Raw genomic sequence first — 16249 nt, 5'->3', positions numbered from 1 at the left:
ACCAAAATCAAACCAACAGAGCAAAAAGGCTTAAAAGCAATTACACAAACAAAATGCCAGCAGAAAGATGAAAACACGCGATCCATCCCCTCGGACGGGGAATAAAAACAACACGAGTTCCAAACTCAACCAGCCAAGAAGAAGGAAAAATGCACTGCTCTTACCTGTGACACTGAGGGAGGCGGAGCATTCATCACTGCCGTGCTGATTGGACGCCTTGCACGTGTATTCACCACTGTCATCCTTGGTTGTCCTCAGAAGCTCAAGGGAGGAAGAGCTGAAGCGACTAATAATCCTGTACTTTTCACCCTCTTTGATGGGGTGTCCATCTTTGAACCACTTGAAGCTCACGTTTGGAGCGTCCTCAGTTTCACATTCAAACTTGGCAGAGCTGCCAATGTTCATCTCCACTGGGACAATTTTGTGCCTGAACACAGGCTTCACTGTGTTTGTAAGAGAGAGAAAAAAGGCAACAAGAACATGTGAATACACAGCAGGTGCTGAAATGAAAAAGAAACAAAAATTAGTGTTTGTACTGGAGACGATGATGTAGTGAACCTGGGACGGAAAGTGACACACACAAAGTTATGGTGGGATGAAAGTGGAGGAGAAAAAATGCACTGGGTTTAGGCTGAAGTGATGTGATGAACAGGAAGTCTGTGATGAGAAAAGGAGAGAAGGCATGCAAACATGAATGAATGATTAAAGGCATGTGGTCAAAGGAGACTCCTCGGCTGTGAAGGTTGAAGAGTAGATGGAGTGGGATGTGATCATGTCACTGCTGTCTGGTGAAAGCCTCAAAGTCCAAATTCTTTTCTTTTGAAAAAAACTGTAAGCCAGGTGTCTCAAAGGTAAATGAGCTGTGGGCTGGCACTGTCCTCTCATTGGACGGCCACTTTAGTGTTCAAGTAGAACAAGACAAAGCAAACAAGCAAACTCCCACAAATACTTCCGAAAATGTTTGGTTTGGTTTTCAAAATTTCAAATATTTTATAACGAGACATTTTTTTCCTCACTCTTAACTAACTGTGTTTATTTGGTAGCTCAATGAGGCTTCACTGGTCCTCTGTGTCTGCCCACAAACGTGGCAGCACTTCTGCTATGATTGTGTTCATATTTAACAAATTAAAAATGCAGACATAAGTGCGCACATTGGTCAATTTTACAGGCCGTGAGTTTGGGACCCCTGCTGTAAGCCGTTTTCAGTTTTGACTTTGCGCTCATTTCCTAAACTTTGAGTTTTGGTTGAGGTTTGCAGACAGCAGACGTCCACCACAGCGTGAAGTTAGTGGATGATGATGATATCAAAGAATTTCCCATCATCAAACCTCGTGGGACCACAGTCAGCCTCGAAGATGTCGTAGTCTTGCCGACTTCATTCTCAGCCTCACAGACATACTCTCCTTGATGGCGTTCTCTGACAACTTTGTCAATAACTAGTGTGTATGTGTCACGGTCTTTAAAACACTTGAACTCATTGCCAGATTTCACCAGCTTCCCATTGAAAAACCAGCTAACTTTGGTGACGTATTTAACAGTGGCAGTAAATACAGCCTTGCCATTTTCCTCAGCACAGACATCCTCAAGAACATCTACAATGACGGGATAATCAGTGATGCTGTCCGAGGACTCACTGATCATGATTGCCTCTGAAAGATATTCCTCTCTGGTTTCTCTGTGGACAAAAATGTCCACATGCTGTTCAGCCTGGCATACTGTGACATCCTTCTCTGATCTAACCGTCCTTCTGTTCTTGGACTCGTGGACCTCAGTTTGGCCCTGAAGTGTCGCACTTTGAAAGGAAGCCCTGGCTTCTGTCATCAGGGCTGCAGACTGAGATACAGCAGGAAGTAAACTGCCTGCGCTCTCTGCCACCACCACAGAGTCCACCACAGAAGACAACACCTCCTTGGAGGACACTGAGCTGACCTGCACTCTTTGAGGCTTATCAATCTGCGTGGTGCCCGGCTGTTCTGATGTAAGACTTGGCTGTTCTTGGGAAACCATAGCATGCAAAGCTACCTGGAGTTCATGCCTAAGGTCAGCTGTCTGAGGGTAATCACCTTCAAAAGTCAGCGTGATCTCTAGGGGGGAGCCTGGAGATGTGATAAGATAGGTACATGCAGCCTGCCTGGGCTCTCTCTGAACCTTGACCTCATGGACCTCCGCTGCCTCTAGTCTTCCAACAACATCAGCCAGTAAAACTGGTGGATCAATGGCCACAGCTGAGTGAAGAGCATCTCTGAGCTGATGTCGTACATTCAAACTGGATGGTTTTGGGGCATAAATGACGAAACTCAGTTCCTTAGGTAGAGTCAGCACATCCTGAGCCTCTGGGACAAAAAGAAACCCTTTAGGCTGTGTCTTAACACTGACTGCGGAGCCCTCGAATTTATGTATCTCGCTCGACCACTCTCCTACAATGACTTGTTTTTCTTCTAGAAACACTGACTGTCGGACTGACTGACCTTCCTGGATCTGGACTGCAAAGTCCTCCTCAGCCGCCTCTAAGATAGTGCAGCTTTCGGTGGCCATTGCCTTTTCTTCTATGAAAACTGGCTTTTTTGGTATCTTGGCCTCGATTTTAATCTCAGGCATAAATTTTTCATCAGTTTCAAAGTTAGTAATGTGACCTTCTTCCAGAGTTTGATTGTTTGTGATGATCAAAGACTGCATGATATTCCAGTAATCCTCTTTCTGGACTAATGCTCGCTGTTGCGTGACGCTCGTAACAAAAGGAGTCTCTTTTGGGAGTTGCAAGGGCTGGGAGGACACAGCAAGGCTGCTTAGAGGCCTGGACTCAGTACGAGGCTGTGGTCGAGTGCTAATCACAGACATGTCAAGATCTTTGTTGTAATCCGCAGTGACCTCCATTCTCTCTTCGGAGGTAGCTGCATGCCATCTAGCCTTTTCCAGTTTTTGTGCTGCCACCTGCTGGTCAGGTTTGGTGACAGCGAGTATGCCTTCTTTTGGTAAAACTGTTAGAGAATGGACCGACTGAAGGCGTTTTGGTTGCACCAACTCTTGCTTTGGCTGGACAGAGGTGGCGTTCATCTTTGTTTCGAATTCTGAAGCTGCCTCACAAACTACAGTCCTCTGTTCTTCTTGAGTCAGTGAATGCAGCAAAGTCGGACTCGTCCTTGCTTCTGCCTGTTCTGTTGGAGGTTTTTCGCTGCTCAACCTTCCCTCACACAGTAAAACATCCTGATCACTGATAACCTGCACATTCAGAAGCTGTTCTCCCTCCTGCTGTGGCTGCACACTTACAGAAAATGCCCCATGTGGCACTTGTCCTGTTTGTTCAGCACAGAGCTCATATTTCTCTTCGGTATTTACGGCTGAATTATAAACCATGTCTTTGCATGGGGTAATGCTCTCCTGCTCTGGTCTTTGTATTTCAAGCTTTTGCTCTTTGGATAAAGCCACTCTGGTTTCACTCACTGGTGCTACCACTGGTTTAGGTTGCTCTTTGTCAGCTGAACCTTTAATGTCTGCATTTAAAGCTGGAAGATGCTCAGTGTGTCCTTCTGTAAGTTGAAGCTGTCCTGCATACTGAGCAGAGTATAAAATCTTTACCCCCTCTGTGACTCTGAAACTCCTCTCCTCCTCTTGTCTGTGAATGTTTTCTGAGATTTCATCAGCGATAGGTACAGCAAGCTCGACCTGGTGACTACTAACAAGTTGCCTCGGCTCGCTGGATGTCTTTACGTGTTCTGGATTCTGATCTATCAGTGCCTCAGCTCTCACTGTGCTGAGGGGAAGGACCTCCTCAGACGTAGCTGACACGAGCTTGGGCGGTTGCTCTTTGGCTGACTCCAGCTCAACTACCTCAGGGCTGAGAATCCGTTCAGAGTGCTGCTCTGTGATCTTTTGTCTCTCCTGGACTGAGGATAAGAAAGCGGCCACGTGATGCTGTTTAATAGGGACAGCTGAGACCTGAGGTGGATGGCTGGGGGCTAATGAAACCCTCTCCTCTATTTCATGGGACTGGAGCACCACTGCCTGGTGGGTAAGCTGCTCACGATGAAGGGTGGCAGAAGAGACACTGAGCTCTCTGAGTGTTTCCACCTCTTCACTGGGAATAATCTGTCGGTCTTCAGTACTAATGGTATAGATCATGTGTTCAGACCGGGATCTTTCCTGGTGTAGTCTCAGTTCTGTGGTTTGTTCTGCCATCGATATCTTCAAACCTTTCGTTTTCTGTACTAACGTGTCCTCTTCCTGAGCTTTCTCCCTGAACACTAGCAGCTCTGCAGTACAAGAGGCTTCCCCGTACTGGTTTGAGGCCTTACAGGTGTAAATGCCGCTGTGCTCCCATTTGACACTCTTAATGTTAATAAAACCGGATCCATCCGGGTTGTTCACAATGATACAGAACCCACTAGGCTGGATGTGGGAAGTGCCTTTAAGCCACTGGACCTCAGGGAGAGGATCTCCAGTCACAGTGTACCTGAAGAAACCCTGAGCCCCCTCCTGCAGCTGAAGAGATTCTATAGTTTTAGTGAATTCTGGGGGCTTACCAGGCACTGCAAATGTTCTCTCATCGGCTCTTTCCTCCTTTTCTGGCTCCTTCACCTGAACGTGCAGGTAAGAAGTGCAGGTGGACTGGCCAAATCTGTTGCTGACCGTGCAGGAGTACTCTCCTTCACATTCCCTGTGAACTGTGTTGATCAGCAAGCTATACTCATCGTGTTCGTGAATAAATGTATACACAGATGAACTGGTTATAGTGTGCCCGTTGTGAAACCACTGAACGGTGGGCTTAGGGAAGCCGGACACTCTGACGGTAAACGTAGCCGTTTCTCCGACAGTCACAGCTGCTGGAGAAAGTTCACTGAGGAAAACTGGTTTTTCCTTTTTCTTTTCCAGAGTGCTGGAGAAGCGTTTAGACTCTGGTTTGAGTTCAAGTGTTTTGGTTTTGTCTGCTAACTTTATGCCAGTGAAGTATGACTCCTGGGTTTCCTCTTCCACTTTGATGGCTGAGCTAGAGAAGACTGAGTGGAATAATCACAGGTTAAATCAGCTGAGCCACACACTCCAACCACAGTACAGTCAGCTGAAAACAGAAAAACTGCAGTTCAATTAAACTTCAGTACAGGGCAGGAACACTGTTTTACATGTTTTACTAAAAACTTCTTACAGTTTATAACGCTGCATCCACGATTCAAAGTCTGTCACTGACTTTTTCCTCAATCAAAACAAATTCTACATGATCAGAGTCAGATAATAAAAGTCCCGAGTCCACTCTGAACTTGATTCAGTATTCAAAGTAAACTCGGTAAAAGTGCCCTTGAAATTCTTACCAAGCCAACCTGTAGACAAAGAACTAAAACAACTTCTCAACTAAGACGAAGGATGGAGACATCACGGATGAAAACCATATTTACCTTTTATTTCCTCCTGGACCTGAATCACAGGTTCCTTCTCCTCTGTAGTTACTGTAAAGACACAGATGTTCACAAATTAAAAACATTTCTAAAACTGCCCGGGAGACTGTTAGAACCAGTGGCGGCTCGTGCATCCATCCGTTTTTTGTTTCGCTTGTGCATGCTTCCTTCTGGTTTTTTAGTGTGCAGCACCGCTGGCTTCTTTTCAAACACTAAGTGGTGTGAGCACACAGTGGTTATGACCTCGTTGAAGAAGTGGTGTCGCCCTGTGAAGAAGTGTGCCTCTGCTGACTGTGTGGGTGAAGAGCAGTGTGAATGAGTGGTGTAAAGAAGCCTGAGCGAGCAGAAGGACCAAAAGCATGCAGATGCCAACCTTTCGTCACTGTGCTGCGCTCAGCATCCCCGGCTGAGCTGATATTTTTGCAAACGTAAGAGCCCCCTTTTCCAGGTCCCACATTGTTAACATTTATACAGCTCGAGGGGTCTTCATTTTTCACAGAGTAACACACAGATTCCTCAGCATTCAACTGGTTGTAAAGCCAAATGACAAACGCAGTGGGAAGCCCCTTCACAACGCAATTCAGGGAGCCACTGCCTTTGTTTCTGATCAGCAGCTCAGGGGGGAGTTTGATCAGGAAGTCGGGGCAGCTGGAAAGGCGATGACCTTGGTATTCATTAGGCACAACGTCAGGGAAATACAACAGGCTGATGAGGTTGTAAGGTCTCTGGGAAGATGGAGGTGATGGTCCCGGCTTCTCCACCACCTCCTGCTTGTCTTGGTCAGAGGGATCTCTAGGGGTCCCCCTGTGTGCCTGTGACACTTTGCGCACAGAATCGGTAGGGATGGGGGTTTCTGCTTTGAGATTTGCTTCTTTAGCTGGGTAAGAATAGAGTTAGGAAAAGTAATTAGGGGTCACAGAGTACATGGCCATGACTCTAAATGCTAAAGGGTTATTAGGATGAATGATGAGGTTAGCATAGCGAAGCTGACAGGAGGGGAGGATAAACTGAACTAGGGTTTGTTATTTTATTACACTACAAGAGGTTACAGGATAACATATTAAATATTAACTCATGGGGGTGGGGGAGCACTAAGCGGGAGGAGCAGCTGGAAAGGTGGGATGGACCAGATGGAGAGACAGGCTGATAAAAAAAGAAAGATTAACCACCTTCAACAGTGAGCTGAGCAGAGGAGCTGTTCTGGCCATGTTCGTTGGTAGCGGTGCAGCGGTACATGCCCTGGTCCGCCACACCGACAGCCTGGATGACCAGGGACAAAAAGCCACCGCTCTGAGAGCTTCTCACCCGCTCGGTGTCCACCAGGCTCTCGCCGTTATGTTCCCATACCACCCCGGAGAAGGGCTGGCCGTCGAACGAGCAGCTGAACTCGGCCATTTCACCACTTTTCACTCGGACATCGCTCATTTCCATCAGCAGCTTCGGGCTGGCTGAGAGTTTGAAGTCAAAGCTGCTCTCAGAGCTCCTCTCCATCGAGCTTATCTCAATCGTGCTCCAAGACACAGAGGAGCTCTCAGTGATCGTCTCAGTAAACTCAACACTGTGGGCTGTTTGTCCCACTGACAGAGAGCTGAAACTCTCACTCTGAGCCTCCAGTCTCTGAATTAGCTTAGCCTCAGCCCCAGTGCTTGACACGCTAGCTAAGGCTTTTTTATCTGGGCAATAAGAAAGAGTAGAAGAATTAGGTCAACACATCATCACTCTACGGATTTCTCCAGGTTACTGTCACAGCCTGTTGTCAACAGTGCAGTGGGAGTGGCGCGTTGAGGATCAATAATGATCAGTGAGGGAGTGGACAGTGGTGGGTTTCCGCTGTCAATCATGCAAGCTTGACTGGAACAGAACGACAACAAACATAAAAACACAGCCAGCGATCACGTCCGTGCTTGAGTGTGAGGAACACTCTCCAGCTGTGCCTGAACCATGCGGCATTCCTCTGGAATGAAAACTCCAGTCTCGCAATAAAGACCATTAATGCTGTTTGTGTTGGAAAGAAGACGTCATGCATTGCAAAGAGACCTTTAAGATGATGCTTCCAGTGAGGATAAGAGCAGATTCAGTGTGGAGCAGCTGCATGCTCACAGAAACGAATCAGTTTCTGACATCATCGCACTGAAAGTATAAAATCTGAGTTGATGGAGTGGCTGGAAAATCGTTCCAATCCAAGGGCTGGTTGCACAAAGATCCAGGAGACGTCATGTGAGACAGTGACCGTAACATGAGCAGGGCTCATGGTTTGGTTTTCCCCACGATGGTATAAGAGCTGTCGTGGCGTCAGTGCTAGCTGCAGACAGCTGCAGTAGATTCAATTTGTCCTGAGTCGACATTTTAAATGTTTTTACATATTGAACAGTTTTATTTGTGAATGCTAAGCTAGGCTCTATCCTCCACGAGGATATTAAAAGAAAAGGAAAATCTTTGTGCAGCCAGCAGCGTTGATCTCCAGTTCAGCTGACATGCTTGCCACTTCCCCCGGCTGAACCATGCATCTTTCTATTGGCTCAGTTAAGGTTGCTTTGTTTGCCAATAGATGCTTCCTTTTATATTTTGCCAGTAAGTAAACTTCTTGTGTAACACGCTCTCATGGCTCCGGAGGGATGGAGGGAGACTTAAAGCACACCTGGCTAATCAGAACGTGCTTACATGCTGCCATCATTATATCACCGTAGTCATTGAGTGCTGTTAAACTTTGACTATCAGTTCTCGATAAGTTGGACATTATACATATCAGACCTTGTCTTACAGGAAATCCACATGATATTCTAAAATTAAAATCAGTCCTGTGAGGAACATGCACCGACTTAGGGCCTTCTTGGCAGCTGATGAACGTGCAGTAAGAGCCTGTCACTTTTATCTAATTAGTATGCGAACGTCTGCTGAACTCACCATCAATATTCAGAGTGGCAGCACATGTGACCATTCCTGCTGAATTTGTAGCAACACACGAGTACTCTCCTTCAAGGCTGGGGAGAACTCGGGAAATCTCCAGCTGGCAGGTATCATCATAATGAGACATCCTGAAGATGTCTGACTGTTTGATCTCTCTATCATTGTAGAACCAAGAAATCTGCAGATCTGGAGAGAAAGTGGTCTTAAAGTCAGGAAAAACCGTTTACGGCACACCATACTGATGACAGCTGCGAGAGGATTTATGGTCAATGAGTATTTAAAATGCCATATGCCTGTAAAGGAGGGGAGTAACAGTCAATACCTTCCCCAGAGATGCTGCACTGGAACTGGGCAGGATGTCCTTCTGAGATCAGCAAGTCCCTCGTGGGAGTGATGAGGACTGGAGGGGAAACCTGAGCCACGGCTTCAACCACCTCCGGAACTGCAGGAAAGACAAACACACCGTAAGTCATCACTCAATTTGGTGGCTAATAATTCATAATTCCAATAAAAGCCTAAAGAGCAGAAAAACACTCCATATGTACCTTCCACAGTGAGAGATGCAGAGCTCGTCACCTCTCCATAGTTGTTTTTGGCCTCACAGCTATAGATGCCTGCATCTTCAGGGAAGACTTCAAGCAGCAGCAGCGTATGCTCATCTTCATCATGGAGGAACTTGCACTTGTAGCTCGTGGACAGAACCTCAGAATCTTTGTACCAGAACACTTGAGGCTGAGGAAGGCCGCTCACCTGTGCTGAGAAGCGAACTGACCTGCCTGAGATCGCGGTCTGGGGCTGCATCTCCCGGACGATCTGAGGTGGCTCTGGCACTGAAGGAAAGTAGAAGAAAGAAAGGTTAATACTCTGTTTGGTCCTCTGGTCAAAGAATACTTTGATGATAATAGAAGAAAGTAAAGATTAGATGGAAAACAGATACATTTAAACAGTACAAGTATCATTTTTAAGCCTTTCACTTTCATGTTCAGAAACTGGCCAGTGGTTTTTCATGCAAAGAAGGAAAGCAGTGCTGGACTGATGCAGGACTGGAGCTCTTACATCTGACGTGGAGGTTCACAGAGGTCCTGTTTTTGCCGGCTAAGAAGGTGTACTCTCCAGCATCGCTCCTGAAGGTCTCAGAGATGGTGAGACGGTGGAGCTTCCTGATGGTGGCATAATTGAACCTCTCCTCCACAGTGAACTGGAGCTCCACTCCATTTCTCAGCCAGCGACCTTCTACATCATCCTCGTTCACCTCAAATTCAAAAGTGGCTCTCTGCTTCTCAACAACCTGAAAAACACCACATGATTAGCTCAACACCAGAAACTTCCTTCTAGTATTTCTAAAAAATAATCATTGTCATAATTATTAAGAAATCGCTTCCAGTTTTGCAGGACAAAATATCTGAAAAAGAACATATTAAATGATCGGCAGTGTGTGCTCTCAAAGATCATAAAGTCTGAAAAATATTTCTGTCATCATCACACATAAACTGACTGACAGTATTAAAATCCCACGATTTGGTGCATTTTTATGGAGTCTACCATCTAATCTTACCACGATGTCCCTGGTGGCTGGCTCTGAGATTCTGACATCTCTTCCCTCGACTGCCAGGTGGCCCTTGGACATGCTTGAACCGGCCACAGCGGTGTATTCACCGGCGTCCGACAGACGCACAGAGGGCAGAACCAGACGGTGCACAAACTGGTCCGATGTCATTTTGTACCTGTAGCAAACAACAAAGGTGTAGAAGGTTTAAGAGTTGATCACAATGTTGGTAAAACTCAGAGTAATTGTTCCCACAACTGACTATCAAGGACTCTACCTGTCAGATAGCTCCAGCTCCTGACCATCTTTCATCCACATCACCTGGATGTTTGGTTCAGAAACTTCACATTCAAATGTTGCCCTCTTCTTCTCTGTGATCTTCAGGTCCCGCAGGTGTTTGGTGAATTCAACCACACGGGCTAAAACAGGGACAGAGATACAGTTACTTTACCTACATCTATCAGTATGTCTGACCTTATGGAAACAAATCACTCATCAGACCAGAGGCTCTAGTCATCCTCTGCAAGGTTTTCTTACTCAGTGAGGAGGTTCTACTAAGAACAAGATTCAAGGAGTCCTTGGGGAGGTTTGGACGTTCACATAAAAGAGGTTTTAAATGTCTATTAGTAATATTAATGGCCGCAAGAAAAGGTCTGAAGGGTACCTTTCAGAGGTTCTAGTAGTGACAGAAAGGATCGTGCATGTGTTCCTGTGGCATTAACGAGGTTTAACTTATTTGGGGAGATTCCAGAAGTCCTTTGAAAGTTTCAAAGTGTCCTGTGAGTGAGTCTACATGTCAAATGTGTTAGATTCTACTGGTTATTTCAGAGTTACTCGTGATAGTCCATTAGAGAGGCTTTAAGAGTCTTTCAGTAAGTTCTAAATGTCTTTCAGGGGTAACAGAGATGATTGTATAGACAAACAACAGACACACACATTTAAAAACCAGCTAAAACACAGTGAGGTGTTGAAATAATTTTATTTGAAGTTGATGGAGTCCAAAAACATCTAATGTGAAAAGTCAATTGAAAAGTTAAATTAGAATCAAAGCATTTTACCCTCAACGTGAAGTTTAGCTGAAGTGACTGCAGAGCCAGCCATGAAGGTGTACTCGGCACTGTCTCCAAAGTGAACATTCCTGATGCTCAGAGAGTGAGTGAGCTGTTTGCAGCGAGCCTGGCAGCGGTCCGTAGAGCGGATCTCCACGCCGTTCTTCAGCCACTTGTACGTTATTCCCTCGTAGTTCACATTCACCTCAAATGTGACCGTGTCCTTCTCCTGAGCGTTCAGGTCTTCAAGCATCGTCGTGATCAGAATAGCTGGAAACAGCAAAGCGATAACAAGTTTGTAATCTTCACTGTACTTACACATCTCTTTAAAGTTGTGTTTTTTAGTCTGTAACTTCATCCTTAGTGCAAACATCTGATCGGTCTGATCGGTTATTTAGTTGTTAGAGTTTTCAAATTTGGCCTTAAACTACAAAGTAATTAAAAGTGACTTATACTGGTCTGTGCTGTTGTCTAATTTGTCAAAAGTTTGCAATAAATATTCAATTAGAAAATCTCAATGTACTAATTATTTCTTTTGTTTAGTAACAAAAATGTTTAGATTTCCAACTCAGAGGAGAAATTAAAGAATCGAATTAAAGTTACTTAAGGACATTTCATGGTTTGACACATTCTAGTGATTTGGCAACATGTCAAACGTCTCTGAAGAAATACTTGATGAACTGATACATTGTAAATCTGAAGGTTTAAGTTTCACTGATGGTAACTTACGGTTAACAGTTAGCGTTGCAGAGACGTGGTCGTTCCCACAGACAAAGGTGTATTCTGCAGAGTCTTCAGTGCTGGTGTTCATGATCTTCAGCTGGTGGAGTTTTCCTTGAACCACAATCCTGAACTTCTCACTCATCTCAATCTCCACACCATCCCTCAGCCAGGTGGACGGGACATTGAAGTGAGAAACTTCACATTCAAATGTGGCCACCTGAGTCTCTGCGACCTCCACGCTTTTCATGGGCCTTGTGACACGTAGTGCTAAGAGTAAAATACAAACATGTTTAGTCCTAACGTGACCTTGGCCTGTGTTTTAGCATTTTTTATGTGCAAAAACTACTGATGTGATCATGCTTACACTCAACAATGAGGTGAGCGCTGCACTGCAGGTGTCCTACAACAGCAATGTAGTTGCCCTGCACGCTGTCGTCCACGTCGTGGACAATCAACTTGTGGTTCTTCTTCTCAGAGACGATGCTGTAGCACTCGTCAGACACCAGCTCTTTGCCATTGAACATCCATTTCACTGGGATGTCATCCTCTGAGATGCCAACTTCAAATACAATTGTTGCTCCTGACAGTGCTGTCACATCCTTTGGCTTCTTCAGGATCTTAATAGCTGTGGGAAAAGATGTTTTCTGCTGGTAAAAAGGTTTAGGAATCTAGAGGTCCCATATGGTTTAGGTAAATTTCCCAACCTTGTAGGCACCGAGCCAAAAAGCTTTTTGTGTTTATTCCAAAATCAGTAGTTATACTTACTTTCCACATTGAGTCTGGCACTTGCAGACAGTTTTCCCAGTTTGAAGGAGTAAACAGACTCATCCTGTGTGCTGCAGTTCTTGACCTTCAATGTGTGAATTGTGCCTTCAATACTGATTTCATATTTATCACTGGACTGGATCTCAACGCCATTCTTGATCCACTGTGCTCCCCTTACATCCTCATGGGTCAGTTCAAGGCTGAACGTGGCTTCTTGAGTCTGGACTACATTCAGGTTCTTCAGGGTCTTCTTGACTTTGACAGCTGTGGAGAAAAACACCAAGAGGCAAGGTAACAGTTAAACAAGTGAAGTGGCTGAGTCCTCACTCTGACGGGGTGGGTCTTTGTGGTTGTTGCTATGGGCAGGTACGAGTCAGCAGACCAGATCTAAATTATTTAAATTTAAAGTATCATTTGATCATTTTGAAGAAATGTCTGCACTCATACAGTCAACAAGTGGTGTGTTTTTGTGGCAGGTTGCTGGTAACAACTGCAAACTGGTTCTGTTATGTGTTGACACAATATTTCTTCATATCAGTGAAGAGACATAAGAAAGAAAAATATAATTCCTCTGAAAACTGGACTGGACATGAATGAAGAAGCAGCCCATGTTCAAAGAAACACTTTAAGCACCTTCACAAATGCCTGGACATTTCCGGGTTATATAATTCAGCTTCCTAACCTCCTGATGTGTATTGGCTGTATGATCTACGTGTGCGTTTCCATGGTGAATTTGGACCTACCCTCGACTTTCAGATTGGCTGAGGTCTTGGAGGTGGCGACCTGGTAAGTGTACTCTCCAATGTCAGTGGCCTTAGTGATGATGATAACGAGGCGCCTGACAGCGCCGTCCACCTCGCTCAGCACGTTCTCGTTGAAGTCAACAGGCTGAGCGTCTTTTAGCCACTTGCCCTCTGCGGATGGGTTAGCAACTTCACACTGCAGCACAGCGGTCTGGGAGTCAGCTACCACCAAATCATGTAGGGGCTTCTTAATGGCACCACCTGGGGACAGGAGATAGGCAGTTACTGCCTGGTGACAGAAATCTTCTCTGAACTTTTTAAACGTGCAATAAAAGTGTGTTTTGCATACCTGTTACGGTGAGTGAAGCACTGCACATCTTCTCACCAGCAGCAAACATGTACTCGCCCTCTTCATCCTTCATTGCATTCATGACTGTGAGCCTATGCCTCTTGTCTTTGGACTCCATCTTGTACTGGGGACCAGCTTTAATCGGCTGCCTCTTAAAGGTCCAGAAAGCATCAATGCCTGGGTGAGAGACCTCGACCTCGAAGGTGACATTTTCAGACTCGGAGCACTGTTTGTCTTTCATTGGTGTCACAATCTGGACAGCTGTTGAGACAGAACGATATTTAAGCCTCAAACTGATGTACAGTAGAATAGAATAGCCCTTTTATTGCACATGTACAATAAAATTGTGGGAAATGTAGACCATGTAGACGACTTGCTTTTACTTTTTCACAATTATCCATCTGACTCACTGAACATGTAATAATAAAAATGTAACACATGGAGCTCCATGACTTGGTTCTAGTTTTGTAAATGCCACAAGGTCATGATTTTCATGTCAGATTATATGTAAGAAGCAGGTGCGAGTTTTCATATGATTTTAAAGAAAGTTGCATTCAGCAGAATCTGAAACTATTGTGTCTTTTGCAGAAAAATGATTTGTTACGTTGCCAAGCAAATATTAATGACCCTTTTCAGGTAATCAGCTTGAATAAGATTTCTGGAAGCTGAAAGCATAGACTCTCGTGTTACTCGTGTTAGTTTGTTAATAGTTTTCTACAGGTAAACTTCATGTGACTAGTGGTGGTCATGGTTTATTAGACCTAAATATTCATAAAGTTAGCTTCCAGGTCATTCCAGAATATAGATGATGCAACTACAATAGCAAAAACCTAAAACATGCTTGGACCTTATAATGGCGTAACTTACGCTCAACAGTAAATCTGCAGCTGGTGTCAGCTCGGCCAACCACCAGTTTGTAGTGTCCTTCATCTGAGGCGTATGTTCTGGTGAAAACCAGGCGCTGCTTGGCTCCCTTTGCCACCATCTGGATTCGCTCACTGGCTGTCAGCAGGTTGTCATTGTGGTACCATTTGACTGAGCTGATGTCCTGAGCAGAGATCTTTGCCTCTAGGACGGCCTTTGTGCCCTCAATTGCATGACTGTCCTTCAGTGGGATCAGGATGCCAATAGCTGCAAGATGAGATATTTTGATTAGAGGATTTTATTTTGAAACAGCGAATCATTGAAAAAAAACACATGCATCTGAGGTGACCTACTCTGAATGACCAGCTTTGCAGAGGTTGAAATCCCATGATCCGGAACCTCGAAGGAATACATTCCAAAGTCGTCCTTGGTTGTATCTTCTATAAGGAGTTTATGAATTTGTTTGTCAATAACTATATGCACACGGCTGGAGGCTGTGATGGGCTGCCCCTTCTTCATCCAGGTTCCTTCAACATTCTCCTGGGAGAACTTGACCTCAAGCTGAGCGATGTCACCCTCGCAGATGGTCATGTCAGACAAAGGCTGCATCAAGGTCACTGGACGCACTAAAATATAAAGATATCACTGTTAGCCCTCTACATGCAGAGTGTGTGTGTGTGTGTGTGTGTGTGTGTGTGTGTGTGTGTGTGTGTGTGTGTGTGTGTGTGTGTGTGTATCTGGAAAGGCTCCATTGGGGCTGAAAGGTATGAACAGGTTTTAGAGAAACATCTGCTCCATGCAGATGTGTGTTTCAGGAAGGCCTTCGTGTTTGAGCAGCTGCTAAACTGCAACCAAACACCCAGGGATGCTACACCATGTCGATTTGCAAATCAAATTATTCTGTTTTTAATTTTTATTTTACACAGCACCTCAACGTTTTTGGAATTGGGTTTGTAGCACTTTTATAAAAACCTAATATTTAGATTTAAATGTATTTTTAGGAAAAGTGGAAATGGTTTGTCCACAAGCAGGAGAAGATGGTTAGCCCAAATTCCAGTAACAAATTTTGCTGTAGTCTGAACAGTAGACTTAACTTTACTTCTGAAATACAATAACTTCTGTCCCTATAGTTTCATCATTCCACATCCAATTCAGTGCCATGGGAACAGCAACTCACATTTCATCTTCAGAGAGGCACTTGTCTTAAACTCGCCCACTTTGAAGGTATATTCTCCCTGGTCTTCCTTCTTGACATCTTTCACAGAGAGAGTGTGTCTTCCACGGCGGGAGGAGATGACGTATTTACTGCCGGGAGTCAGCAGATTATCTCCAAAGTACCAGCTGCCTTCGGCATCTTCACGAGAGACAATACATTCAAACTCTCCGGAGTAAGTCTCAGGCACCTCGGTGCTCTCCAGCTGCTTTAACATCTCCAGAGGAGCTCCTATTGGTCACATAATACAACAAGAGTTCAAGTCAGTCACAAAGTATATATATACCATATAAAGTACCTTGAGTCAACTGTTGATGTATTTGGTATAATTAATAATGAACTGTGTTGATTTCATTACCTAATGAACAAAATATCAAGAACCTAACCCACCTTCAACATTAAGCTTGGCGGCTGTCCTGACAGTATCATCATCTACAACCACGCATGTATATTCAGCATCATCTCTCACTTCGATCATCAGCACAGACAGGAAGTGAACCTTTCTGTCAGAGTGCATTCTGTATTTGTCTCCAGAGAAGATCTCCACATTATTCTTCAGCCATTTGACCTTCACAAAAGGTTCATTGGTTTCACACTCAAAGGTAGCTACGGTATCCTTCTCCTTGGCACTGACGTCCTCCAACTTCTGAGTGAAGTTAATGACTTGTTTTGCTGCAGAAGTGACACCAGAGCATTTGTCAGA

At 44.8% G+C, this 16249-nt stretch overlaps 1 protein-coding gene across 1 annotated transcript in view; it reads right to left on the bottom strand.

The window, feature by feature from the left end:
• The window catches only part of ttn.1 (titin, tandem duplicate 1), a 169836-nt gene that overhangs the window by 136059 nt on the left and 17528 nt on the right, over positions 1–16249 (bottom strand). The window contains exons 23-40 of the mRNA XM_025903492.1: positions 15937–16218; positions 15511–15777; positions 14687–14959; positions 14337–14600; positions 13470–13730; positions 13121–13381; positions 12378–12641; positions 11977–12237; positions 11619–11879; positions 10899–11159; positions 10118–10259; positions 9850–10018; positions 9351–9582; positions 8840–9124; positions 8617–8736; positions 8292–8480; positions 5388–5438; positions 165–443 (exon numbers count right to left, since the gene is read on the bottom strand). Coding sequence (XP_025759277.1) covers positions 165–443; positions 5388–5438; positions 8292–8480; positions 8617–8736; positions 8840–9124; positions 9351–9582; positions 9850–10018; positions 10118–10259; positions 10899–11159; positions 11619–11879; positions 11977–12237; positions 12378–12641; positions 13121–13381; positions 13470–13730; positions 14337–14600; positions 14687–14959; positions 15511–15777; positions 15937–16218 — 4122 coding nt within the window. The remainder of the gene's footprint in view (positions 1–164; positions 444–5387; positions 5439–8291; positions 8481–8616; positions 8737–8839; positions 9125–9350; positions 9583–9849; positions 10019–10117; positions 10260–10898; positions 11160–11618; positions 11880–11976; positions 12238–12377; positions 12642–13120; positions 13382–13469; positions 13731–14336; positions 14601–14686; positions 14960–15510; positions 15778–15936; positions 16219–16249) is intronic.

Source organism: Oreochromis niloticus, linkage group LG16, assembly GCF_001858045.2.
Source record: "Oreochromis niloticus isolate F11D_XX linkage group LG16, O_niloticus_UMD_NMBU, whole genome shotgun sequence".
Taxonomy (NCBI): domain Eukaryota; kingdom Metazoa; phylum Chordata; class Actinopteri; order Cichliformes; family Cichlidae; genus Oreochromis; species Oreochromis niloticus.
The sequence above is the reverse complement of the archived record's forward strand: the minus strand, read 5'-3'. Positions and strand labels throughout refer to the sequence as shown.